Genomic DNA, 27,875 nt, shown 5'->3' with positions numbered 1-27,875 from the left:
TCCTCTCTCTGGCTGAGTGCTGTCTGCCTGCTCTGAGCTCTATCCCGGTGTAAGCCATTCCGACTTCCTATACTAAAGTGCCCTTATGTAACTCCCCAGGCCAGACTGAATTCCACTTTCTTTTTTTACCAGTGATGGAGTTCGAGGGAGGGACAAGGGAGTGTCTAGAACTATCAGTTCCAAACAGAGGAGCTAGCCTTCGGCTATTTACTTCCCAAGTAAAAACAGGTTGCTATAGTCTAATGAAGAAATAAACAAAAGACAGCACAATAACATTTGATTGACATAGATTAGTTTAAGTATTCACTTTTTATATTATGGCTGCTTTAAAATTCCATTGTTCTTTGCCTAATCTCCTGCTCACACACACATTTTACAGTTCCCTTGGATGGCCTCTCATGAAACGTTGAAGCCTGCTAGTTTGCAAACACACACTAAAGTTAGTTAACTTTTGACTTAGTCCTGTGAGACAATGACTGGAGCAACAGGCCTCAGGCACTTTGGCAGTCAACATTTTGCTCTCATGTGTCCGTACTCACACTGCATTGTTGAAATATATCCGCCTGTACATGACATAGTTCAATGTCTTACATATAAAAAGAGTGTACGTTCTGTAACTCAACATCTCGACATCAAGTAATAAAAGCAGAATTAACAACAGTAAGTTTAGAGGGAGACTAAAACAAAATACTGTTGCTTCCATGCAGGATATGAATGTTGAAGATTTAGCAAATATATGAATACAACATTAAATAATTTGGTACCTCTTGCGTTACATTTGAGTTAAGTAATCCGTGTGCACCAAAAAAAAAATGTTTTAGAATTATTATGTATATATTTTTTTACTAAAACAAGTTTACATCTTTACATTCAGGACATGTAAACAAAAACGTAATGTTCCGCGTGCGTTAAAAACACAGCGACCGACAACCGAACGGCGCCGTTGAATGTAACATAATTTCTCCTTGGAAGCCCTACTTTTTGGAATGCTGCTGACCATCTCGCTCCAGCAGATACACACTGGTCCCAGAAGTGGCTGCAATCAGGCCTGTCCACTTCCCCGCCAGACACACGGACGTGCCAAACACGGCCGAGGACAGGCCCAGCAACCTGGACTCAGTCTGAGTGGGAAGGGAGAGGGAGAGGAGGGAGAGCAAGGGGGAGAAAGAGAAAGAGGGAGGGTGAGGAGGAGGAAGAAGAAGGGGAGGAAGTGTAAAAGAGACAAATAAAGACAGAAATAGAAAGAGGTGGTTGAAGAATATTAGATTTCTGTGAATTCATAATTATATTCATTTCTTCAGTGTTGATTTGAACAAATATATCTATTTCCATGCATTATTCAGACAAAGAAGTGCCATTGATTACCAGATGAGAACAACGGTGATGGACCTTGATGTGATTACATTGAGAAGTGTCACCGGCCACATCATAATGATGATGCAAAAAGCATCATTCCAATATCTTGAAAACATGACTGCTGACATGCAAAACATTTTGTGACTCCTTCACCGTTGTTCTCAGTGGACTAATGAAAAAAAAAAATGAAAAAAAAAGTTTTGAGTGGATTGTCCCTTTAACCTTTGATTGATGGAGTCTGTTTTTTTTTTACTATACCATCAGAGGGTATAACAACAACGTGCTGTAGGAGGAAGGTAAACAGTTGCTAGCTAAGAGGTGCCCATTGTAAAATGGCAAGTAAACTGTTGAGTGCCATTTTTTGTTTATATAAAGTGCATAAATAAATATTTTATCGCTTCTCTGAGTTTTGCTTACTGTATAAACGACTCACCGCGCAATAATAGACTTGAACAAAGCTGCAAGATATCTTACTTCACAAGAATTCCTACATAATTATAAACTTTACTACTTTATACTGTACCTAAAATACCAATATACTAACCGTCATAGTCCACCTGTTAATGACTCTCAGCATATTTGATTGGCTCCCAGCTGCCACGATATGATCCTGGCCAAGCCAATGGCATGTGTAGATCTGTGTGAACAACCATTTGACACAAGCACTTTTAGAACAAATAATTCCAGAAGGGTTCTTTGGGTGTCCCAATGGGATAACCCGTTGAAGAACCCTTGTGTTTTCCCAGGTAGAACACTTTTGGTTCCACGTAGAACCCTCTGCGGAAAGGGTTCTACATGGAATCGAAAACGGTTGTACCTGGAACCCAAAAGGGTTATTCAAAGGGCTCTCCAATGGGGACAGCCGAAAAACCCTATTAAGTTCTAGATATAACCTTTGGAATAGTAGTTGAGGTTTAGATCATTTTTTTTGTGTGGCTATATTGATGGACTCACTTTGCTCTCTCCTTGGTAGTCATGAGGCACTTCAGTCACTTTCTGACCTGAGACATAATCCCAGATCTAAAAGAGAGAGAGAAAAAGTGCAAGAGAGAGAGAAGTATGCATGCTATGCAGCTGTCTTTGTCTGCACCCACTTTGGCACCCAAATGTCCCAATACATTGTGTAATAAGCTATAGTTTTAGGGTCATGCCCTGGTATCAATATGGAGATAATAATCACATTGATTGAAATAGGAAAACAATTGTTAAAGTTTGTGTAAAGCTACAGTACCTGAGCTGAGGGGAAACCATTTTGTATTAAGACGAAAACAATAACATGTTTGTCAAAGTCAGAGACAATGATTGCAGGATTATGTGATTTACTGTAACTAGACAGATCTCTAACCTTTAACCATGAGAAAGGTTACCCTAAACCTCTCAGTATGTACTGAATAAAATCGGATTACTTCTGGGTGACTATCCTTGGTTAGCCTGCAACTGCCTTCTCAGTTTATGCTGCAAACAGATACACTGCGTATACAAAACATTAGAACACCTACTCTTTCCACGACATAGACTGACGAGGTGAATCCAGGTGAAAGGTACAAGTATGATCCCTTATTGACGTCACTTGTTAAATCCACTTCAATCAGTGTAGATGAAGGGGAGGCGACAGGTCAAACAAGGATTTCTAAGCCTTGAGACAATTGAGACATGGATTGTTTATGTGTGGAATTCAGAGGGTGAATGGGAAAGACAAAAAAATGTAGGTGCCTTTGAACACGGTACTGTGTAGTAGTAGGTGCCAGGTGCACCAGTTTGTGTCAAGAACTGCAACGCTGCTGGGGTTTTCATGCTCAACAGTTTCCTGTGTGTATCAAGAATGGTCCACCACCCTAAGGACATCCAGCCAACCTCACACAACTGTGGGAAGCATTGGAGTCAACATGGGCAAGCATCCCTGTGGAACGCTTTCGACGCCTTGTAGAGTCCATTCCCTGACAAATTGAGGCTGTTCTGAGGACAAAAGGGGGGTGTTCCTTATGTTTGGTATATTCAGTGTAAATTCAATCTCTAAATAACCCTCCAGCAATCTTGGTCGTCACTATCTGGACAAGTGGCAAAGTCATAAACCCAACCTATTTCTCTTCTTAAAATCTGATTCGAAACCTAACCTTAAATCCTAACCCTAAACACACTGCTAACCTTATGCCTAACCCTATCCTTAAATTAAGACCAAAAAGCTTATTTCTGTTTTCATACATTTTAACCATATACACTGTAGCTAGTGGGAACCATCAATCTTGGGCAAGTGCTGGCTCAACTTCCTCCTGCATCTTCTTGATTTACTGGCATCACGGCTAAGAGGTCAGCTGCACTGTCAAGTTCCAGGGAAATCTTTCCCAACCCACATTTTATTTTAAATAATTCATTTAAATACTATTACAGTCTAGTACACTGTTTCCCAACTCTGATCCTTGAGTACCCCCAACAGTACATATTTTTGTTGTGGCCCTAGACAAGCACACCTAATTCTACTCGTCAAATAATCATCAAGCCCTTGACAAGTTGAATCCAGTGTTTTTCATTGAATTTTTTACTGTAATATGTCTGCACATTTTTCTAAAGTTATCTGGGCTGTGACTTAATCTTTGCATTCTGATTACGTCATCCCTGTTACATGTAATCCGTTACTACCCAACCCTATTTGTTTGTTGCTGTGTTGTCACCTCCAGTGCGTTGTCCCTCCTCCAGGAGCCAGACAGGATGTGGTTGACAGCTGGATCGATCTGAAGCGTATCACCACACACGTGAGGACCCGAAAGCATCCTAAAAGCAGGGTAGACAAAGATAATGCCTTATAAAACCTGTCCATGGCTAATCTGGATGCATACACCATAATCCTGACGCATAAACCATAATGATTGAAGACAAATAAAACAATTACAGTTTTACCTGACAGAGTGCTGCTGTCTGGTATCCCAAAACTGTGAGAAGACAAATATTATTCGACAGATATTTTAAATAAATTTAATTAATTGAATTGAATGACTTTCCCTGGAAAATCACCTTGCTTGCCACGGCAGTTTCTAAATTGATCTACTTAAACAGGCGTGTCAAACAAAAATTCCTGGAGGGCCATGTGTCTGCAGGTTAGCACTCCTACCTTGTACTTCAATGATCAATTAATGTCATTGTCACCGCTCTATGTCTTAACTGAATACGAATTTACAATAAATAACATCAATAACAAAAGCCAACAGATACACAGGCCTGCAGGAATCGAGTTTGACACCCCTGTCCTAGAACAAATGTATGAATGTGGTCTCTAGTTACTAGACCAGACTAGTGTTCACAAATCAAGCTTCTTAAGATTTTGGGATTCTATACAGTAAACTGCAATTGTTACCTGTATGGTGTTGTCCCAACCCCCAGAGATGAATTCTCTCTCCATCTCTGGGTGAAAAGTCACTGCGAAAACCCGAAAACAATGTCCATCCATAACTGTTCTTGTGGAGCTGAAAATAAAATGGTGGAAAATAAATACAACGACCAGGCACATTCAAATGTTTTATTTTAAATAATGATAAAATTGTCATAATGTTCCACATCAGGAAAAAATTGTATTGTAGAAAATGTTGCTTTCAGGGATTACTAATGTTTTACCCACCTGGCCTTGCAGGTCATCAGTCTCTGGTGAGTGGAGAGATCATACAGATGAATGGCTGAGTCGGACCCCCCTGTGGCTGCTTTCTCTCCAGAGGCGGAGATGGAGAGCGAGAGGGTCTGTCTCTGTCCACCTCCTCCCTCTCCACCTCCAGTCTCCCCCACGTCTCTCACCCCCCACAAACACTCTCCTCCCCACACGTACCAGCTCCTCACAATGCCGCTGGCATCTCGAGGAAGCGACACAGGAGAGAAGGAGTTGGTAATTGTCCATTTCAATACAGAGGAGAATCCTTATTTCTCCCATTGACATCGATGCATGATTATGTGTTAGTTAGTGGGATTCACCACACACAGTGTCTAGTGAAAGTACTCACACCCTTGCAGTTTTCACATTTTGCTGCTGTTAAGGAATTTAGCCCCAGCTGCAGCCCCACGCTAGGGAATACTGTGTGTGCACTGAAGCTGAAAGTTAGATTGTGTCACTGGCGGTCTGGGGGGGAACTTCATGCAGAGCTAACCATCAATGGCTGGGTTTGTCTGTGGTCTGGGATCCAGGAGACCCAAAGTACGAAACATACTGCACATGAAATAGATACTTTTATAGTTTTCTGTATATTAGAGAATCCAATGATGCATGTCTATCAATAGCTCTCTTTCAATCGGTCAATTTCAGTACAACATACTATAGGGAGTCGCACTTTCACGGCTTCGGTTGAAGGATACACAATCATGCCTGACAAGGCCACCTTCCACAGGTGATAAGCATGAGGCTCGGATTTATTCCTTCAATTATTCCTTTCTTCATGTCGGTGTGACCCGGAACGATTCGCTCTAGTAAAACAAAACAATTGGAAAACTAGATTGCTTTATAGTGGTAGAGTGTGCTCAGCCCCTGGATGTTGTGTGCTGAATTTTGTACTTGTTTTCAAAAGCCTTCTAATCACAAACTATTACTTTTTCTTCAATTTGTTGGTGCAATGAGTAATATGGCTAAGAAAACGACAAAGATGACGATGCCTACAAGCTGGGTTCGGGGTCGAGATCATGTCCCCAGTCATGTGACTATAACATTTCTCTGAAAGACACTCATGATCTATGTATAGTTTGTCTTAGCTTGGAACACTCGCAGGAAGCCCTCCATCGAACCATTCGTGTGCGCATTGCCACGTACTGCGTACAAACTCCTTGGAGAGATGTGTAGCGTTCTTGAGAAATCTTGGAATTACCTCGGCCCAGCCGAGGTGCAGGAGGCGGAGTTGGATTGGTGGTCGGACCAAGGACTTGTCTAACTGGGCGTGGGGTATGTGGTGGCTGCCCGCTCCCAACCTGGTTCCTGTGCGCTCTGGGGTATGGGAGGCCAAACAATTATATTTTTGGTTCATCAGACCAGAGGACATTTCTCCCAAAAGTACGATCTTTGTCTCCATGTGCAGTTGCAAACCGTAGTCTGGCTTTCTTTTACGGCAGTTTGGAGTGGTGGCTTCTTCCTTGCTGAGCGGCCTTTCAGGTTATGTCGATATAGGACTCGTTTTACTGTGGCTATAGATACTTTTGTACCTGTTTCCTCCAGCATCTTCACAAGGTCCTTTGCTGTTGTTCTGGGATTGATTTGAAATTTTCACACCGAAGTACGTTCATCTCTAGGAGACAGAACACGTCTCCTTTCTGAGACTTATGATGGCTGCATGGTCCCATGGTGTTTATACTTGCGTACTATTGTTTGTACAGATGAACGTGGTACCTTCAGGCATTTTGGAAATTGCTCCCAAGGATGAACCAGACTTGTGGAGGTCTACAATTGTTTTTCTGAGGTCTTGGCTGATTTCTTTTGATTTTCCCATGATGTCAAGCAAAGAGGCACTGCGTTTGAAGGTAGGCCTTGAAATACATCCACAGGTACAACTCCAATTGACTCAAATTACAGTGGGGCAAAAAAGTATTTAGTCAGCCACCAATTGTGCAAAAAAGATGAGAGAGGCCTGTAATTTTCATCATGGGTACACTTCAACAATGGCAGACAAAATTAGAAAGAAAAATCCAGAAAATTACATTGTAGGATTTTTTATGAATTTATTTGCAAATTCTGGTGGAAAATAAGTATTTGGTCAATAACAAAAGTTTATCTCAATACTTTGTTATATACCCTTTGTTGGCAATGACAGAGGTCAAACGTTTTCTGTAAGTCTTCACAAGGTTTTCACACACTGTTGCTGGTATTTTGGCCCATTCCTCCATGCAGATCTCCTCTAGAGCAGTGATGTTTTGGGGCTGTTGCTGGGCAACACGGACTTTCAACTCCCTCCAGAGATTTTCTATTGGGTTGAGATCTGGAGACTGGCTAGGCCACTCCAGGACCTTGAAATGCTTCTTACGAAGCCACTCCTTCATTGCCCGGGCGGTGTGCTTGGGATCATTGTCATGCTGAAAGACCCAGCCACGTTTCATCTTCAATACCCTTGCTGATGATAGGCTTTGTTACTTTGGTCCCAGCTCTCTGCAGGTCATTCACTAGGTCCCCCCGTGTGGTTCTGGGATTTTTGCTCACCGTTCTTGTGATCATTTTGACACCACGGGGTGAGATCTTGCGTGGAGCCCCAGATCGAGGAAAATGATCAGTGGTCTTGTATGTCTTCCATTTCCTAATAATTGCTCCCACAGTTGATTTCTTCAAACCAAGCTGCTTACCTATTGCAGATTCATTTACATTTACATTTAAGTCATTTAGCAGACGCTCTTATCCAGAGCGACTTACAAATTGGTGCTTTCACCTTATGACATCCAGTGGAACAGCCACTTTACAATAGTGCATCTAGGTCTTTTAAGGGGGGGGGGGAGGGGGAGAAGGATTACTTTATTGGCACCTGTAGTCTTCCCAGCCTGGTGCAGGTCTACAATTTTGTTTCTGGTGTCCTTTGACAGCTCTTTGGTCTTGGCCATAGTGGAGTTTGACTGTTTGTGCGACTGTTTGAGGTTATGGACAGGTGTCTTTTATACTGATAACAAGTTCAAACAGGTGCCAATAATACAGGTAACGAGTGGAGGACAGAGGAGCCTCTTAAAGAAGAAGTTACAGGTCTGTGAGAGCAAGAAATCTTGCTTGTTTGTAGGTGACCAAATACTTATTTTCCACCATAATTTGCAAATAAATTCCTAAAAAATCCTACAATGTGATTTTCTGGATTTTTTTTCCTAATTTTGTCTGTCATAGTTGAAGTGTACCTATGATGAAAATTACAGGCCTCTCTCTCTTTTTAAGTGGGAGAACATGCACAATTGGTGGCTGACTAAAGACTTTTTTTCCCTACTGTAAGCGCACACAAATAAATTTAGGAGCACAATGATAGTATTTGAGGAAAGAGGGTTTTTATGATAAGAAATGACAAAAAGTGCACGGATAAAAGTTTTTGGGAGTGTTCCACGCTCAATCAAGCACAATGTACCCTCAAATATTCAGTAACTTAGGTGAGACAAAACATCTCTTCTCTTTGCTAGTGGTTGAGCGAGCTCAAACTAACATTGACAAACAACCCAGCGTGTGACCAAAACGCTATAAATAGCCAAGAAACACTTTAGTAGACTTTCGGGTAAATTCGACCAACTTCTATGCTAAAAATGACTCTTTCAGCCCTTCACTCACAGTGCTCTCAGCCCCGTTGCTGCATGAGTGGTGGTATTACCTTGAGCAGCAACAACAGTGCCAGTGCTGAAAGATTCATTTGATGGGATTCATAGTTCTTTGTGCGATTAGCTACCAGCTATGAGGCAAAACGTCAGAAATACTTTGAAAATAGCTACGGCAGCATTTATTTTTGCTACAAATCACAACTTGCACATGTGCTCATACTTGTCTGTTTCAGTTGCACACATCAATTTCTAGGCTCATTTGTGAGTAAAATGGCTGCACTGTAGAGACCTGTGTCTGTCCCATTTCCAGCTAGGTTACTAGGCGCTTTGTCACCTGTACCTACGACGGTCGGTGGGGTAACCAACATGATAATGGTTTTTCTATGTGTCTATATTTAATGCGTGTGGTCCAGCCAGTTACCGGAACGCATCTTCCCGCCTAAACCAAGTGAGGCTCGTTGTGACAACAGTACCCCCAAGTGGCACTGTCACTGATCACTGGAGCCTGTGTACCCAGAGTGGGCTGGGCTTTAGGCAAACCATGGCACATAAACAGTTCCACAGTGTTCACGGGTGTCAAACATGTTGTGTCTCTCGCATGTGAGTTCGATGAAAAGTGTCCCTTGTACAGGCTACAATTTGTTGTGCGTCCCGCACGCTTCTGCAGCATCATCACGTCGACTGTTCCCGAGGCCTCAGCTTCCGTTTTGAGATGAAAAATCCTCCCGTCTCCAGAAGCAGGCAAGTTGTTCTGAGTGGTTCCTATGTTGAAGATCTGGGATGGCTGGTACAGACTGTATTTCATGGTTACGAAAATGGATGGGACTTTGCATCCCATTCTAGACCTACGTGCCCTCAGCAAGCACCTCAGAGTCAAACTCAGAATGCTCACGAGCCCCCAGCTATTACAGCCGCTTTGGGTGTCCCTGTCAGGCCTATGGGCTATGGCCCATTGGTGGGGACCCTCTGCTATTGTCAGGGGGCAGGCAGCCTTGGTTCACAGAGATCATTTGCCTTTTTAGGTGGGGACCGGTGGCAACTCCAGTTGCATGGGGACTTGGTGTCCCAGGCGCACGGGCACGTTTGGCTTGTGAGGCTGAGTATTTGTTTCCTATGGGCCTGGCCCCTGAAAGAGCCAATCTGATGGCTAGAGGTTAACCCCTGAATGTTATTGCTACCATTCAGTCTGCAAGGGTGAGAGGGCTGTATGACTATAAGTGGCAAATGTTTTAGCTGTGGTACTAAGATAAAGCACTGGTTCCTTTTCAGAGCTCTGTGAGGAACATCCTTATGTTCCTACGGAGCTTTTTAAGCATTCTCCACTTTAAAAGTGCACATAGCCGCTATGGGCTCATGTGGGAATTGACGGAACCTCACTGGGGGCTCAAAACCTGGTGGTGCGGTTCCTGAAAGGTTACGCAGTCTCAGACCGGTCTCTAAACCTACTGCGCTCGCATGGGACTTGGCGCTGGTTTTGGAGGCACTCTGGAGTCTGTGGATCTGAAGATCCTCTTCTACAAAACCTCCCTGCTCATGGCTTTGGACTTGGCTAAATGTGTTAGGGACCTCCATGCATTATCTGTACACCCTTCCTGTATGCCCCAGGCAACTCCAAGGTTACGTTACGTCCAAATGCAGCCTTCGCCCCAAAAGTCATGGCTATTTCCTACAGGTCGTTAGCTTTTGAAGTATTTTCCTTTTCGCCTCCTTCTGAAAAACAACAGAGGTTCCATATCCAGTGTCCAGTGCCAGCTTTACGCACGTACATTGAAAGGACCCGGGATATCCGGTTATCTGAGCAGCTTTTTGTCTGTTTTGCTAATCCACCTCGCAGCAAGGCGCTCTCTAAGCAGCGTCTCTCCCACTGGATTATCTCCCTGGCATATTATCAGCAAGCGACAAGGGTTACCTAGCGGTGTACGTGCCCACTGCACCAGGGGTCTGGCAGCATCTAGGGCATTGTTTAAAGGGTTAACTACAGGAGATATTTGTGCTGCAGCAAGTTGGGCTTCACCATACACTTTTATGAGGTTTTATCACTTGGATGTCACTTCTCCCCATGTAGCCCACAGCGTGCTTATTATAGCTGGGACCGGGGAAAGTCACTGTGCGTAATACCCAGACTGTCACATCTGGCGGGGTCACATCTGGGTGGTCTGCCATGGGCTGTTTCATTTAGTATCTGTTGGGGTCGGCTTGGGGTGTGATTATATTTATACTGTTTGGACATTAAAAGACTCTGTTTCTGTTGAATCGCTGTTGGGTCCTCACTCACCTGCATAACACCATCTGCTAAATGACTAAAAGGTAAACTACATTTTGCAGTAGCTTGGTGGTAGTTGAACTATAAAATATATATATATAATACGCAACATGCAACAATTTCAAAGGTTTACTGAGTTACCGTTCATATAAAATAATCAGTCAATTGAAACAAATTCATTAGACTATAATCTATAGATTTCCCATGACTGGGAATACAAATAAATATGCATCTGTTGGTCACAGATACCTTTAAAAAGAAAAAGTAGGGGCGTGAATCAGAATACCAGTCAGTATTTGGTTTGCCCACCATTTGCCTCACACAGCGCGACACATCTCCTTCGCATAGAGTTGATCAGGCTGTTGATTGTGGCCTGTGGAATGTTGTCCCACTCCTCTTCAACGGCTGTCTGAAGTTGCTGTATATTGGCGGGAACTGGAACACACTTTCATACACATCGATCCAGAGCATCCTAAACATGCTCAATGGGTGACATGTCTGGTGAGAATGCAGGCCATGGAAGAACTGGGACATTTTCAGCTTCCAGGAATTATGTACAGATCCTTGCAACATGATCCGTGCATTATCATGCTGGAAACATGAGGTGATGGCGGCAGATGAATGGCACGACAATGGGCCTCAGGATCTCGTCACGGTATCAAATTGCCATCGATAAAATGCAAATGTGTTCATTGTCCGTAGCTTATGCCTGCCCATACCTTAACCCCAACACCACCATGAGGCACTGTGTTCACAACGTTGACATCAGCAAACCGCTTGCCCACACGACACTAGCACGAGCACGCAGATGAGCTTCCCTGAGACGGTTTCTGACAGTTTTTGCAGAAATTATTTGATCGTGCAAACCCACAGTTTCATCAGCTGTATGGGTGGCTGGTCTCAGACGATCCTGCAGGTGAAGAAGCCAACAACGTTGGAGGCAGATTATGGTAGAGAAATTAACATTCAATTCTATGGAAACAGCTAGCGGACATTCCTGCAGTCAGTATGCCAATTGCACTCTCTCTCAAAACTTGATACATCTGTGGCATTGCGTTATGTGACAAAACTGCACATTTTAGAGTGGCCGTTTATTGTCCCCACACTCTTAGAAAAAAAGGTGCTATCTAGAAACTAAAATGGTTATTCGGCTAGGAAAACCCTTTGAATAACCCTCCAGGTAGAACACTTTTGGGTTCCACAGAGGGTTCTACATGAAACCCAAAAGGCTTCTACGTGGAACCAAAAAGGGTTCTCCCTGGAACCAAAAATAGTTATCCTATGAAGACAGCTAAGGAGTGCAGCACAATGTACACCTGTGTAATGATCAGGCTGTTTAATCAGCTTCTCGATATGCCACACCTGTCAGGTGGATGGATAATAGGATAATAATAGTGTGTTTAATAGGCTAAATTACACATGATCTAAACATAGTATGACCCAAAGGGATCTGTTCATGCAATTTGTAGTTTATGACATTTCAGATTTACATATGATAATTTTTCACAAAGTAGTTTGGATGTAGTGAACTACTTTTTCTAAGTAACTTAGAAGTAGTAGAAGTAGTAGAAGTAGTAAGTATACTATATTTTCCTTAAGGGTAGCTTTAGGGTAGCTTAATTTCTTCTAGTGTGAAGTAATTGGTAGCTTGGTAAACTATATCTTTAGAGTAGCTTCCCCAACACTGGTGCATTGTGGAGGAGAAAAGCCGGATGCCAAGACGTTCCGGATGTCATATCCTCACATATCTTTGATTACAATCATAACACGAGTAACCTGCTTAATTGCTTACACATAACTTTAAAAAGTCTGAAGTAAACAAGTGTTTTCCATCACCATGTGCCTCAAATCATACAGGATGCAGAATTGTCAGAGGCCCTAGAAACTCGTGACAGTTGAATCTTCTACTGGCTCAAAATGCGGAACATCACTGTACCAGAAACATGACAAAGTAGCAGAACTCTCATTGTTCTCATTGTTTAACTGAAAGTTGTATCAGCTTCATATCAATCAACGTTTGTAATGATGCATGTATACATCATTGAGAATGTCTAACTTGAGATTGAAGAAACATGATTTAGTACCATGCCCTTGCATCTAAGATGTTTATTACTTAAACCACACCATGGCCTAAAATCTTCTCTCTCTCCTGCCAAGTCAACTTATTAGAAATTACAGGTCTACAATGGCAGACATATTGATTGTACCATTGAGCGCACTTAATTGCCTTGGTCTGAGGGGCTTCTCCCATTTTAGTCATTCTATTTCTATGAGTGTGTGACCCTTTAGGACAGGTTATGTTTGTTCAGGAGAGGGGCCCTCAGAGAGGGCTAACATGTATCACTCACAGCCAGGTCCACCCATTGACTTGAATTTGAATGTCCATTCTAGTCATTCTATTTCTATGGGAGTAAGATGTATTACTCACAGGTAGCCAGCAGGAGACAACGTGACTGGGAGCTCAGAGTGAATCGTAGTGCAGTAACTGGTAGAGAGGACAGAATGCTGCTGCTGTCCCTTAGTGTCTGTAAAAAATCCCCATTGTCCATACTGTAGAGCTGAAAAAGACAGATGTAGTTAAATTAATTCAGACGTCCCAAGGACAGATCTATAAGGACGGATCTATAATTTATCATTCTCCTACACGTCAATTGGTCGGCCACATATCAACGGGGTTGTGTTCATTAGGAAGGAAAAGGAAAATTATATTGTGGGGAGATACTATCTGCATTTGTCCAATAAAAAACATTTGTTTTCATTGTCTGGTGCAAAACGTTTTGCTACAGTGTGCCTTGATGAACATAAATCCAGAAAAGGTGTTCAAGTCCAATACCTTGATGGCTCCGTCACTCAGACCAACAGCCAACAGAGTTCCTTCATTGTTGAACTGGCACGTCATCACCTCACTCCCACACTCCCTGAGACATGGACAGAGAGATGGAGGTGGAGAAGGCCTTCACACCTCTGGATATTTGTCAACTGTCAGTGCATATTGTGAAATTTTAGATGTAGACACACACACACACTTACACAGAGTATTTTGTCATTTGTACAGTGCATTCAGAAAGTATTCAGAGCACTTGACTTTTTCCACATTTTGTCACATTACAGCCTTATTCTAAAATGGATTCAATAGTTTTCCCCCCTCATCAATCTACACATAATACTCCATAATGACAAAGCAAAAACAGGTTTTTAGTATTTTTTGCAAATGTGTATTCAAAATAAAAACTTAAACATCACATTTACATAAGTATTCAGACCCTTTACTCATTACATTGTTGAAGTCCCTTTGGCAGCGATCACAGCCTTGAGTCTTCTTTGGTATGACGCTAAAGTTTGGCACACTTGTATTTGGGGAGTTTCTCCCATTCTTCTCTGCAGATCATCTCAAGCTCTGTCAGGTTGGATGAGGAGCATCGCTGCACAGCTATTTTCAGGTCTCTCCAGAGATGTTCGATTGGGCTCAAGTACGGGCTCTGTCTGGGCCACTAAAGGACATTCAAACTTGTCCCAAAGCCACTCCTGCATTGTCTTGGCTGTGTGCTTAGGGTTGTTGTACTGTTGGAAGGTGAACCTTCGCCCAGGTTGAAGGTCCTGAGCGCTCTGGAGCAAATTTTCATGAAGGATCTCTCTGTACCTTGCTCCGTTCATTTTTTTGTATTTAATCCATTTTAGAATAAGGCTGTAACCTAACACAATGTGGTTTAAGTCAAGGGGTCTGAATACATTCTGAATGCACTGTATATGAAAGGCCTGAAAAAAATCACCATGTAATTTGTAACAAGATACTTCAGAAAATCTTCAAAATACTGGAAAACGTCTCTAAAATGATTTTTTTAATAGCGGTTCACAATTTCTTGGGCCCTACAATCCCAAATGTAATGCATTGGTATCAGAAGTCTTATGGCACTATCGTGTGAGGCCACGAGGTATTGGTGGAGGAGCTTGAAAGAAAGCACTTCCAGAGCAAGGATAATGGGGTGAATTAGGTACAAAAGTAAAATCGAATTTTGTATTTTCTGTGTTTTAAAATACAAACACATTTTTAGCAACAGTACTTTGTAGTTTACTTTAATATTTTTTTTGGATGGGTATCTCTGCGCACACACACACAGACACACAAGGCTTAACCTACTTACAACACAGAGTGAATGTGGAGCTCTCCTTTGGTTTTAGGCTGGGTGTGTGTAGTACTTATGTACGCCTCTTCTTTATAGACATTGGTCTGTGGGCCTTTACCTACATCTCTCAATTCAGTGAGATCTAGACCAGTTGTGGCACTCTCTTTATGTGTGTCTGGTGCTCTGTCTAACTCTGCTTCTTCACTGTCAGGGTCAGTCTCAGATCCAGGGTCTGTGCTGGGGTCTGAGTCAAAGTCACTCAGCATATAGCTATGACTGGGTTGTTTAGACTCTTCTTCACCATCACCATGAGCTTGGAAGACTCCTCTCCTGGAGGCTGCAGTGGCATTGTTAGACATCTGGATAGGAGAACATGAGATGTAATATAGATTTTCTTTATGAACTTTATAGATCAAAGGTATTTTTAAAGAAAAACTTACACAATGGCAGCTATGTTGACACTGGCATGTTGATCTGAGTCTTGCTGTTGGAAAACCACTTTAGACTACAGTGACTGACTTTCGGGTGCCACAGATGCACCTCGCCAACTTATGTCTACAGTCAGCTTCGCTATCTTTACTGCTCGAACACACCATTGCGATGAGCGAGCAAGGGGCCAGGGTTCCGGTATTGAACATAGAGAAGTTAGATTTCAAAATTCCTAATAAGACACTTTGGTTATCACTTTGTGCAAACATCACTCACAGTCGAAGATATGAACATTTTAAAATGTTGAGTAGATTAAAATAAATTATAGTTGTCGCATGCGCCGAACACAACAGGTGTAGGCCTTACAGTGAAATGCTTAATTACAAGCCCTTAACCAACAATGCCGTTTTAAGATGAATAAGTATTAAGAAAGTATTTAAAAAATAAACTGAAGTAAAAAATCTTAATAAATAAATAAATAAAAATTCAAGAGCAACAATACAATAACAGTAACGACTCTATATACAGGGGGTACCGGTACAGAGTCAATGTGTGGGGGCACAGGTTAGTCGAGGTAATTGAGGTAATATGTACATGTAGGTAGAGGTAAAGTGACTATGTATAGATAATAAACAGAAAGTAGCAGCAGAGTAAAAATGGGAGGGGGGGGTTCAATGGCTTGGAAGTAGAAGCTGTTAAGAAGCCTTTTGTACCTAGACTGCGCTCCGATACCACTTGCCGTGCGGTAGCAGAGAGAACAGTCTATGACTAGGGTGGCTGGAGTTTTTGACCATTTTTATGGCCTTCCTTCCTGACACCGCCCAGTATAGAGGTCCTGGATGGCAGGAAGCTTGGCCACAATGATGTACTTGGCTGTACGCACTACCATCTGTAGTGTCTTGTGGTCGGAGGCCGAGCAGTTGCCATACCAGGTGGTGATGCAACCAGTCAGGAGGCTCTCGATGGTGCAGCTGTAGAACTTTTTGAGGATCTGGGGACCCATGCCAAATCTTTTCAGTCTCCTGAGGGGGAATAGGTTTTGTCGTGGCCTCTTCACAACTGTCTTGGTGTGTTTGGACCATGATAGTTTGTTGGTGATGTGGACACCAAGGAACTTGAAGCTCTCAACCTGCTCCACTACAGCCCCGTCGATGAGAATGGGGGCATACTCGGCCCTCCTTTTCCTGTAGTCCACGATCATCTCCTTTGTCTTGATCATGTTGAGGGAGAAGTTGTTACCCTGGCACCACACTGCCAGGTCTCTGACCTCCTTCCTATAGGCTGTCTCATTGTTGTCGGTGATCAGGTCTACCACTGTTTTGTCGTCAGGAAAAAGGGAGACGCAAAATGGGAAAAAAGGGAGGCGCATCGGGGCTAGTTGCATTAGAAGGGGTGGGAGATGAGGAAATGTTGGACAGGCAAGGAGGCATGGCTGAGTCAAATATGAATGCTGACTTAATAAAGTGTTGATTAAAGAGCTCAGCCATGTGCTCCTTGTCAGTAACAACCACATTATCAACATTAAGGGACTGTGAGGAGGGGGGTTTGTTCTCCAGGTTTTTAACCGTTTTCCAGAACTTCTTGAGGTTAGAGCATTTTGCCAAATGGAATTCTTGAGGTTGAGTAACTCTGCCAGATCAAGGTCATTCCAGGGGCTGTTTTTAATTCTCATTTTCTTTTGGGGGCTGGGTTTGTTAACAAAACTACTGAAAATATTAAAAAAGAAGGTCCAAGCTTCTTTGACAGAGGGGATCAAGCAGATTCTATACCAACCTACAGAGGCCAGGTCATGAAGGAAGCCACCCTTTGCCTTGATGACAGCTTTGCACACTCTTGGCATTCTCTCAACCAACTTTACCTGGAATGCTTTTTCAACAGTCTTGAAGGTGTTCCCACAAAAGCTGAGCACTTGTTGGCTGCCATTCCTTCACTCTGTGTCCAACTGATTGTGGAGACCAGGTCATCTGATGCAGCACTCCATCACTCTCCTTCTTGGTCAAATAACCTTTACACAGCATGGAGCTCCGTTGGGTCATTGTCAAATTGAAATGGTTGAACAACAAATGATAGTCCCACTAAGCGCAAACCAGATGGGATGGCATATTGCTGCAGAATGCTTTGGTAGCCATGCTGGTTACGTGTGCCTTGAATTGTAAATAAATCACTGACAGTGTTCACCAGAAAAGTACCTCCACACCATCACACCTCCTCCTTCATGCTTCACAATGGGAACCGCACATGCGGAGATCCTCCTGCGTCTGCATCTCACAAAGACACAGCGGTTGGAACCAAAAATCTCTCATTTGGACTCATCAGACCAAAGGACATAGGTCCATCGGTCTAATGTCCATTGCTTGTGTTTTTTGCCCCAAACAAGTCTCTTCTCCTTATTGGTACTCTTTACTAGTGGTTTCTTTGCAGCAATTCGACCATGAAGGCCTGATTCACGCTGTCTCCTCAGAACAGTTGATGTTGAGATGTGTCTGTTACTTTAATGAGGGTGAAGCATTTATTTGAGCTGCAATTTCTAAGGCTGGTAACTCTAATGAACTTATCCTCTGCAGCAGAGATAACTCTGGGTCCATTCCTGTGGCGGTCCTCATAACAGCCAGTTTCATCATAACGCTTGATGGTTTTCGCGACTGCACTTGAAGAAACTTTCTAAGATCTTGAAATATTCCAGATTGACTGACCTTCATGTCTTAAAGTAATGATGGACTGTCATTTCTCTTTGCTTATTTGAGCTGTTCTCGTCATAATATGGACTTGGTCTTTTACCAAATAGGTATACCCCCCCTTCCTTGTCACAACACAACTGATTGGCTTAAGAAGGAAAGAAATTCCACAAATGTATTTTTAACAAAGCACACCTGTTAATTGAAATGCATTCTAGGTGACTGACTACCTCATGAAGCTGGTTGAGAGAATGCCAAGAGTGTGCAAAGCTGTCTTCAATGCAAAGGGTGGTTACTTTGACGAATCTCAAATATAAAATATATTTTGATCTGTTTAACACTTTTTTTGGTTACTACATGATTCCTTCCGTATGTGTTATTTCATAGTTTTGATGTCTTCGCTATGATCCTACAATGTAGAAATAGTACAAATAAAGAAAATGCCTTGAATGAGTAGGTGTGTCCAGACTTTTGACTGGTACTGTATATAATTATTTTATATATTTTTTTGGGGGGGGGAGTTCCCCTGTCCCATTTTGTATAATAAAGTGTAATGGATTTATACTATAATTCAGTTGGGGGCGGTAATGCAAAATATTGGATGCCAACTGCCGTTAACTATCACCGAAGAAGAATCGCTACTGTTGACTGGCGTAGAGTTCGGCTACCTACTCCAACTTGCCTCTAGAAAAAGTATGGTGTGCACAAACAACACGAAAAAACCCTTGCTATAAAACCAAAATGAACAAAAATGTTACAAAACGTTGTCATAATATGTAAACATACTGTTCAAAACTGTTTCAGCTGGGATGCATGCAGAGACCTTAAGTTAATTTAACTCATGTCTGTTAGCAAAAAAGCTTGTTGTGAACAGCGTGCACATTTCTTCGTAGGCTAGTGCATAATTATAATGGGTTTTTGTGTGTGAGAGGGGTGTTGAAACTAAATTAGTAAAGACAAGATTGTGGCTAATAAAACTGAGCACAAAAATAAATGTTTTCAGGACCATGGAAAACTATGCGAGCCATTCCAGAGAAAAGAGCTAAACTAGTGGACTAGTTTGTAATCCTACATTTTTTACATTAGCAGTAGCAGGCCTGCAAGCCAAGGGCGAGAAAATGCCATCTTCCTAATTTGATATTGTTCCCGTTCGCCAAGTCTAGAATTGTAAACTAATAGAAAATTATTATATATTTTAATATCTCTCCTCAACCCCCAATTTCATTGCAGGAAAACATAGTTTGGAAAGCAAATGGCTATTGCTGTAAAGAGAAGACAATGAGGCTTCAGGGCTTCAGGCTTTTCGGTGTGGGAGAGTGTGAAATGTGGGGACCTGGTGTCCAAGTAGGCACATGTAAGACATTTAATTTGTTTAGTATAGTCGGTTTGTAATTCCACTCACTAGTTGTAGCTGTATAGTCTGTTTGTGGTGTTGGTCTTGGCTAGCTTAATGTTCCGGTTAAAATACACCAGTTATGCTATTTTGGATCACGCTGTTGATGTCATGCAGCCTGTCGTGTTTGTGTTTATACTTTTTCATAATGACAAAACGGCAAGTTTGATGTCTGCGACAATAGAATGTTCATGATGTCACTCTGACAACTGTATAGACATGTCGATAGACGTAGTATAAACCAGCCTTTAGTCTTGAAAACTTGTTTAGTAATATAAAGTACTCACTCAGTTTAGCACATGGCCTCACATGTGAATCCTTAAAGAGATGGGTGGGGCTAAAGCATAAGATGGTATGAACCATGCTGAATGGGTCTAGACAAAGAATGAGCTCTCCAGTAGGTGTACCGAAACATTCACGGGCCATTTTCTCAAAAGTGGTTTTACAAGTTTTTCAACTTTCAAAGCAGAATTACTTTCCCATTGTTCCTCAACTGCAGTGTATGATATACCATTTTCTAGCTCTAAATCTCTACTATAATCCAATGTAAAAAACACAATTTCAAATGTTGCTACATAAGACCAAATCGAGCCAGTCAAGTCACATTTTTCTAACTAGTGAGAATGCTCGGAAGCAGGCAATGTTGAAAAGTCATCTTTAGACATGTTGTAATTTTCTTAAATGTTGTTTTGTAATTTACTAAATCAAGGAGACAATAAGAAAATTGCATTTGCAAAAGTTGACAATTTTTCTGTGAGCCAATGGGGTAACCTAGGTAACCACAGGAGGTTTCCCCACAGGCAGGCGGGGCCATGACGTTCTATTTTCTATCTAATAACGACTTGAGCTTTTCAATTACACTCCATGCTATTCTCAATACTACACTCAATCTTCCTCGACTCAGTTACTTTGTTACATGGCAGACTGTGTCTTGATCTGTGTAATGATATCCCCAATGCCCAATAATACTTGTGTTTTTTCTTCCACTGTTCCCACCCTGTGCTGAAGAACCACCAATGCGCTTCTGGTCGGTCCTTCAATCAGTGGCATACCTTTACATCGCAGGCAGTGCAAACCAGACAACCCTACATCTCCGACCATCTCATGTTTGAGGTACACAACTCGACATTTACGCTTGTCCTCTTGTCCGCTCAACTGAAATAAATAGTCGGACAAGAAGAATATAGATTTAGTTGTCCGAATGGACAAGTTAAAAAAAGCACAAAAAATAATATCAAACAATTACTCCGATTAGAATTGGATCAGATAGGCCAATATTGGAATTTTATTCCAAATCAATTTTTCATGTACATACATTTTTTAAAAGCCTACATGTCAAAGTGTAAGTGATATACATATTGGCTACAGCCTCATGTCCAAAATGATGCTGACATGAGGGAGTCGCCAGAAAATGTAGACAAACTTTAATGAGATGTTTAAGTACATAAACATAGGCCAAAACGCCAGTCATGTTTGACAAATATAATGAAGGATAATTAACATTAACATCTAAAGCAGGTGTCAAACTCGTTCCACGGAGGGCACAGTGTCTGCGGCTTTTTGCTCCTCCCTTGTACTTGATTGATGAATTAAGGTCACTGATAAATTGTAAGGTACTCCCGAAACCTGGTTGGCTGGGTCTTAAAACCTCTCTGGTACCAGTGGGACGGTCGACAACAGCAAGTGAAATTGCAGGGCGCCAAATTCAAAACAACAGAAATCCCATAATTAAAATTCCTCAAACATACAAGTATTATACACCATTTTAAAGATAAACTTCATGTAAATCCAACCACAGTGTTCAATTTCAAAAAGGCCTTACAGCGAAAGCACACCAAACGATTATGTTACGTCAGCGCCTAGTCACAGAAAACCATACATCCATTTTCCAGCCAAGGAGAGGGCTCACAAAATTCAGAAATAGCGATTAAATTCATCACTAACCTTTGATGATCTTCATCAGATGGCACTCCCAGGTCTCCATGTTAGACAATAAATGTTTGTTTTGTTCGATAATGTCCCTCTTTATGTCCAAAAACCTCAGTTTTGTTGGGGCGTTTAGTTCAGTAATCCAAAGGCACAATGCGCACTCACAACATCCAGACGAAAAGTTTTTTTAAAGTACAATAAAAGTTTGTAGAAACATGTCAAACGATGTTTAAAATCAATCCTCAGGTTGTTTTTGTCATAAATAATCAATAATATTTCAACTGGACAAAAGCTTCGTCAATAGAAAAAGAGAAACAAGAAAGGCGCACTCCCGATCATGCGCTGAAATCATGTCTGGAAATTTCCACTGTCCACTCAATGAAAGTGCCGTATCTCCCTCATTTTTCAGAGTAAAAGCCTGAAACAATGCCTAAAGACTGGCCACATGTAGAAGAAGCCATAGAGATCGTGAACTGGGTCCTAAGTCTTTGTATGGTGGATAGGCTTTCAATGGAAAAACAGCAACTCAGCTTTCACTGTAGAAATGTCATATTAACATTTCAAACAACTACAATACCAAAGCATTTCAAGTGAACTTTCAATAACAAGTTTACAGTCTGGAACTCTTAGGGCAGCGATCCGCCTACACCCTTTGACATTTCACATGTCTATGGCAGCTCTGGGCTTGACCTCTCTTCCTGACCTTGTGCGATATGATGCTGAGCATGCTTCTGTGTCAGTCAACAGTTCTTGTGGTGTTGCATGTCAGTATGGTGTATGTTGTGCTGTGTGTGTGTGTGTTTAGTCCATCACGTTCTCTTTCAGGGGAACAGTTAATCTCATCAGTGTATTGTTCTTTTGTGTTCAGTTTTGTTGTTGTTGCAGCTGCTGGTTGGTGCTGGGAAGGATTGAGCGAAGTTTGCGGCTCATCAACAGCTGGGCTGGTGATTTGAAGTTGTCAACAGGAGTGTTGCGGTATTCAAAGAGACTGAGGTAGGGGTCTCGCTTGTCTGCTATTGCTTTGTCCATGAGTAATTTAGCAATCTGCACAGATTTTTCAGCAAGGCCATTACTTTGAGGGTGATGTGGTGACGTGTGAACTCCCATGCTTTTGTGAAGGATTCAAACTCATTTGATTTGTAACAGGGCCCATTGTCAGATATTAAAGTCTCTACAATGCCATGCCTGGCAAAGGCTGCTTTTAGTTTGTGTATCACAGCTGCAGATGTGGTGCTGTTAAGGTTGTCGAGTTCGAAGTATCTGCTGTAGTAGTCCACTGTTACGATGTAGTCCTCGTTGTTCCAGGTGAACAGATCGGTTGCCACAACCTGCCAGGGTCGGTCTGTGATACAGTGAGGTAACATTGGCTCTTTCGTGTTTGAGGGGCGTCGTTCAAGACAGATGGCGCATTTACCAACAATGTCCTCTATTTGTTTGTACATTCCGGGCCAAAACAAAATGTCCCGTGCTCTCTGTTTGCACTTTTCCATGCCCATGTGTCCAGCAGTCTGAGACTGGTAGGAATAATGATTTTCTCTCCTTTGAAAATTATTCCGTTGATCTGTGATAGTTCATCACGATGGTTCCAGAATTCTTATACGCTCTGAGGGCATTTTCTCCTCTCCTCAGGCCATCCATCCTGTATGACTTTCCTCAGCTGTGTGAGTTGTGAGTCCTTTTCTGTTTTTACTCGGATCTCCTTCAGTTTTGTGTCACTGACTGGTAAGTTGCTGTACACAGTGTGCACTTGCATGTCCATGCCTTCACAGAGGCTGCTGTCCTTGTAGGTAAGAAACTTCCTGGAGAGTGTGTCTGCGACAGGGATGTCTTTGCCTGGACGGTGAGTGATTGCGAAGTCGTATTTTTGTAGTTGAAGGATCATTCTCTGTAGCCTTGGCGGGGCTGCGGCTAATGGTTTCCTCATGATTGACTCAAGGGGTTTGTGGTCGGATTCCACAATGACTTGTCGTCCATATACGTACTGATGGAAACGTTTACATCCGAACAGAATGGCGTAGAGCTCTTTTTCGATTTGAGCTTAGTTGATTTCACAGTCTGTGAGAGATTTGGAAGCGTAGCCGATGGGTTTTCCTTCTTGCAGTAGCACTGCATCTAGTCCATACTTTGACATGTCCACTTGGAGTCTAAGCACTTTGTTGGGGTCGTAGTAGGCAAGGATTGGTCCTGGTTCTCTCGTGATCAAGTCTTTCACATTCTGGAAAGCAGTGTCGTGTTGCTTGTCCCAGAGAAACTCACGGGACTGCTTTAGCAGTTGACGCAGGGGTGCATTAGCATTGGAGAGGCTGGGTGCGAACTTGGCTCTGCACGGTTTCAGCTCTGCACGGTTCTTTGGTGGCTCCATTTCTTTTATGGCTGAGATCTTCTGTGGGTCTGGCTTGATTCCATTCGCTGTGAGAAAATGTCCGAAGTAGCTGACCTCTGTATTGCCGACTGTGCTCTTCTCGGGGTTGAGCCGGACTCCTCTCTCGCGGGACCTTTGCAGCATTTCAGCATTGCAGGATGTGAGCCATTAACAACCTTTCAAAGCACTTCATGGCTATGAACGTGAGTGCTACGGGTCTGTAGTCATTTAGGCAGGTTGCCTTTGTGTTCTTGGGGACAGGGACTATGGTGGTCTGCTTGAAACATGTTGGTATTACAGACTCAATCAGGGACATGTTGAAAATGTCAGTGAAGACACCTGCCAGTTGGTCAGCACATGCCCGGAGCACACGTCCTGGTAATCCGTCTGGCCCCGCAGCCTTGTGTATGCTGGACTCGCCAGTGCAGCTGGTCCTGTGAGCAAACAGCATTAAACACTTAAACCGCCCGCATACATAGGTTTGGCTGGTGCCTAGCAGAACTTGGCTAGGTGAACCGAATGAGTGTACTCGCATACTCCCTTAAAATAAAAGCGGAAAAAAAGGGAAAAGGAGCGATATTACCCCGGGACCGTAGAGGACGATGAGCTGGTAATAGCCATCTATGGGCAAAGAAGGAGGTGACAACAGACCCAAACAAGGAATGACATAAATGACATAAAACATCCAGGTTAAGTTCATGGTTAAATAGTTTCAAATTGCTAACTCCTCCGCTCAGATTCAAGGTGGGTGATGTGCGGTGTGACCATTTGATCTGAACAAACCAAGTAAACAGAATCAAGCCTTTAGACCAGGGGTGTAAAACTCATTCCGTGGAGGGCCTAGTTTCTGCAGGTTTTTGTTTTTTTCTTTCAATCAACTTCACTAGGGTAGGGGGCAGAATTCGGAATTTTGGATGAAAAGCGTGCCCAAATTAAACTGCCTGCTACTCAGGCCCATAACCTAGGATATGCATATAATTAGTAGATTTGGATAGAAAACACTCTAAAGTTTCCAAAACTGTTAAAATAATGTCTGTGAGTATAACAGAACTGATATGGCAGGCGAAAACCTGAGGAAAATCCATCCAGGAAGTACTATTATTTTGAAAGGCTGTTTTTCCATTGAAAGCCTATCCACCATACAAAGACTTAGGACCCAGTTCACGATCTCTATGGCTTCTTCTACATGTGGCCAGTCTTTAGGCATTGTTTCAGGCTTTTACTCTGAAAATAACAGTATGTTGGATCATTGTTTCAGAGTCTATGTTGATTCAGTTGGTGTAGTATGCAATATAAATGGTTACTTACCTTGAGTCCAAACTACAGAGCATGTATTCAAAAGAAACGCTTAGAATATGTAAACATTTTTCTTTTGTTTTAAAAGAAGGGGGATGTAATATTCATTTGTGTAAACATACTGAATTGTAATTGGATGCATTTTACTGCCGTATCATACTGTGCTATGATTGGTTAAGACCACCCAGATGGTTAGGTCATGGTCAGTTGATCATGGTTGGAGATACGTCAACATGCCAGTTGTAGCTAGCTAATAACGTTAATAAATATCCTGTAGTACTGCATTTTCTTATTTTGCACAAAGCGTGCAAAACAAGACAACTCCTGAACAGGTAATCAAATGGCTACCCAGACTATTTGCATTGTGTGCCCCCCCACAACCCCTCTTTTTACGCTGCTGCTACTGTCTGTTATCATATATGCATAGTCACTTTAACTATACATGAATGTACATACTACCTCAATTGGGCCGACCAACCAGTGCTCCCACACATTGGCTAACCGGGCTATCTGCATTGTGTCCTGCCACCCCCTCTTTTACGCTACTGCAACTCTCTGTTCATCATATATGCATAGTCACTTTAACCATATCTACATGTACATACTACCTCAATCAGCCTGACTAACCGGTGTCTGTATGTAGCCTCGCTACTTTTATAGCCTCGCTACTGTATATAGCCTGTCTTTTTACTGTTGTTTTATTTCTTTACTTACCCTATTGTTCACCTAATACCTTTTTTGCACTATTGGTTAGAGCCTGTAAGTAAGCATTTCACTGTAAGGTCTGTTGTATTCGGCGCACGTGACAAAAAAACTTTGATTTGATGTCTGGCAAGTGCGCAACTCTGGCTGCATAATCACAGAAACACCTCATCCTCATGGTACCCCAACTACTGCTGGGAGACTACAAATGATTTGTGCATTTCTTTCACACACTATTGTGTGTGAAATCACTATTGTCAAATAACTGATCTTATGTAGTTGGCAATGAAATGGGAATGACTTGATTAACTATAATGGCAATAATTGTGTTGTTTGTGTTTTCTCACTGTAATGCACTGATCATAACATTATTGTATTATTGTATATTATTGTGGTTTCTGTAAAACTGCAGGTTTGTACAATATGACCTGACCTTTGGTCACACCCAGGAAAAGAACACTGTGGAGAAACAATATCAGACCCACTGACAATCTTTTTGTTGCCTCAATGAATACCAAAAAACATCAAGTAACTTTGAAAAATCTATTTTGAGTGCTGCCCCTCTACTAAAGAATCTGATATACTTATGTTACTCAACACACCAGTTCTGAACTTTTTTTATTTATTTATGAACTTTTATTTTCACAAGTTGAACTCTCACATATTTTGATTGTCCACATAGTGCTCTCAGATCATGGTTTTCAGACTCAAATGTTCAGTGGTGATTGTGTGAAAATGTTAAATGGACAATCAATGACATAATAGACTTAGCTTGAGTATGTATTTATCCTCTATCCCAGTCCCTAATTGAACCTTAAGCCATACCCCTTAGACCCCTTTGGAGATACAGGAGGACTGGCGTGCCTCGAAAAACTCTCAACTCTTTTCCTAATCGTGATCATTTTTTGGAACACTCACTTATAAACATGACCTGTGGAATGCACGTGGAATTTTGACTTGGGAGCACCAGTGCCTCTCAGATGATACATTGAATGGCAAATGGTTACATCTATATCGTTGTTTCAAGTCAAGTGTGCTCAGTCTGTTGTTTGGGAACTCGGGAAAAAAAATAGGTCAAAGTTGGATGACTGTACTAAACGAATTTTCCCAGTCTGAGCCTGTTTTTTCCTGAGGCAGAGATTTCCGGAGTTCCCAGTTGTTTTTAATGCGGCAACGGTCACATACGGTATCTGCGCATGTGCACGTGTTGCTTCACGCTGTTACACCGTGGTAGCAACAGGACCAACACAGCAGATACGTTTGGTAGAGAAGTTTTAACGCTCGTAGTTGTTGCGGTAATTGACCCACTATGCTGTTTCCTTTGTGTACCTACTTCACATCGCTGGGTATACCTTTAGCTAGCTAACTAGATTCATCTAGCTAGCTATCTAGTTGGCAATACACTTGCCCTGTGGCTGGCTGTCATGATCAAACCAACACACTTTGGATCAATAAAAAAGGCAAAACCCAAAACGGAATCATCCCACCTTATCCTTTTTTGAGTAATCCTTGTTTCTTTTTTCTGGTTGACTGTTGTGTTATGTTGTATTTGAACACCAACATATGTTTTCAACGCTAGCTCTCGCCTCTCCTCCAGACAGTCATTTGAATCGAGGTGACAACTAACATCGTTGCTTAGCAACCAACCTAATTTTAAACCCCCTCCGCTCATGGAGTGTCATGACCCATGACGCAATTGTAAAGGCAAAAACAATGAGGTGCCAAATTGAGGGAACATATGATTATTATCACGCACTACAACATCTATAAAAGCTACCTTGTAATAAATGTTTGCACAATAAACTCAGTATATGAGATAATAGGATGAGTTATGTTGAAACATAAATGTATATTGTGGGTTTTATGTTAGGGTGAACCTATGGGCACGTTTGAGTGTCAGGGCAAAAGCATAGGGCTAAAGCTAAAACAGTACAGAAAGAAGATAAGCAGGAACTGCTTGTGTAATACAAATCCCTGATCAGGCTTATAGGTGATGTCATGGCGAAATTGGCTAGCTAAACCATAGATATCCTATTCAATTACTAGAGGGGAAAGGTAAAACAAATCTCAAACTTCCAGAATGGGATGAAAATGGATTGGTCAGGGATGTAAC

At 42.1% G+C, this 27,875-nt stretch overlaps 1 protein-coding gene across 1 annotated transcript; it reads right to left on the bottom strand.

The window, feature by feature from the left end:
* Window positions 1-275: 275 nt before the first annotated feature.
* Window positions 276-27,360, bottom strand: LOC115106720 (U5 small nuclear ribonucleoprotein 40 kDa protein-like). Its single transcript, XM_029629726.2, has 11 exons — window positions 27,250-27,360; window positions 14,995-15,335; window positions 13,686-13,770; window positions 13,281-13,410; window positions 4,967-5,192; window positions 4,706-4,814; window positions 4,252-4,283; window positions 4,026-4,125; window positions 2,311-2,376; window positions 1,901-1,993; window positions 276-1,121 (listed from the first exon to the last, which is right to left on the bottom strand). The coding sequence occupies exons 2-11, from the start codon at window positions 15,333-15,335 to the stop codon at window positions 975-977; spliced, it is 1,329 nt and encodes a 442-aa protein (XP_029485586.1). The 5' UTR covers window positions 27,250-27,360; the 3' UTR covers window positions 276-974.
* Window positions 27,361-27,875: the final 515 nt, after the last annotated feature.

This window comes from Oncorhynchus nerka, linkage group LG23, assembly GCF_034236695.1.
Source record: "Oncorhynchus nerka isolate Pitt River linkage group LG23, Oner_Uvic_2.0, whole genome shotgun sequence".
Classification (NCBI taxonomy): domain Eukaryota; kingdom Metazoa; phylum Chordata; class Actinopteri; order Salmoniformes; family Salmonidae; genus Oncorhynchus; species Oncorhynchus nerka.
The sequence above is the reverse complement of the archived record's forward strand: the minus strand, read 5'-3'. Positions and strand labels throughout refer to the sequence as shown.

What these genes read in the sequence shown, in the direction of transcription:
- LOC115106720 (XM_029629726.2), bottom strand. Translation starts at nt 15,335, where the DNA reads ATGTCTAACAATGCCACTGCAGCCTCCAGGAGAGGAGTCTTCCAAGCT. An exon ending in TTGTCTCCTGCTGGCTACCT is followed by an intron (nt 5,193 to 13,280) that starts GTGAGTAATACA and finishes CGCTTCCTCGAG; the next exon opens with ATGCCAGCGGCATTGTGAGG. An exon ending in GGAGGGACAACGCACTGGAG is followed by an intron (nt 2,377 to 4,025) that starts GTGACAACACAG and finishes TCTCTCTTTTAG; the next exon opens with ATCTGGGATTATGTCTCAGG.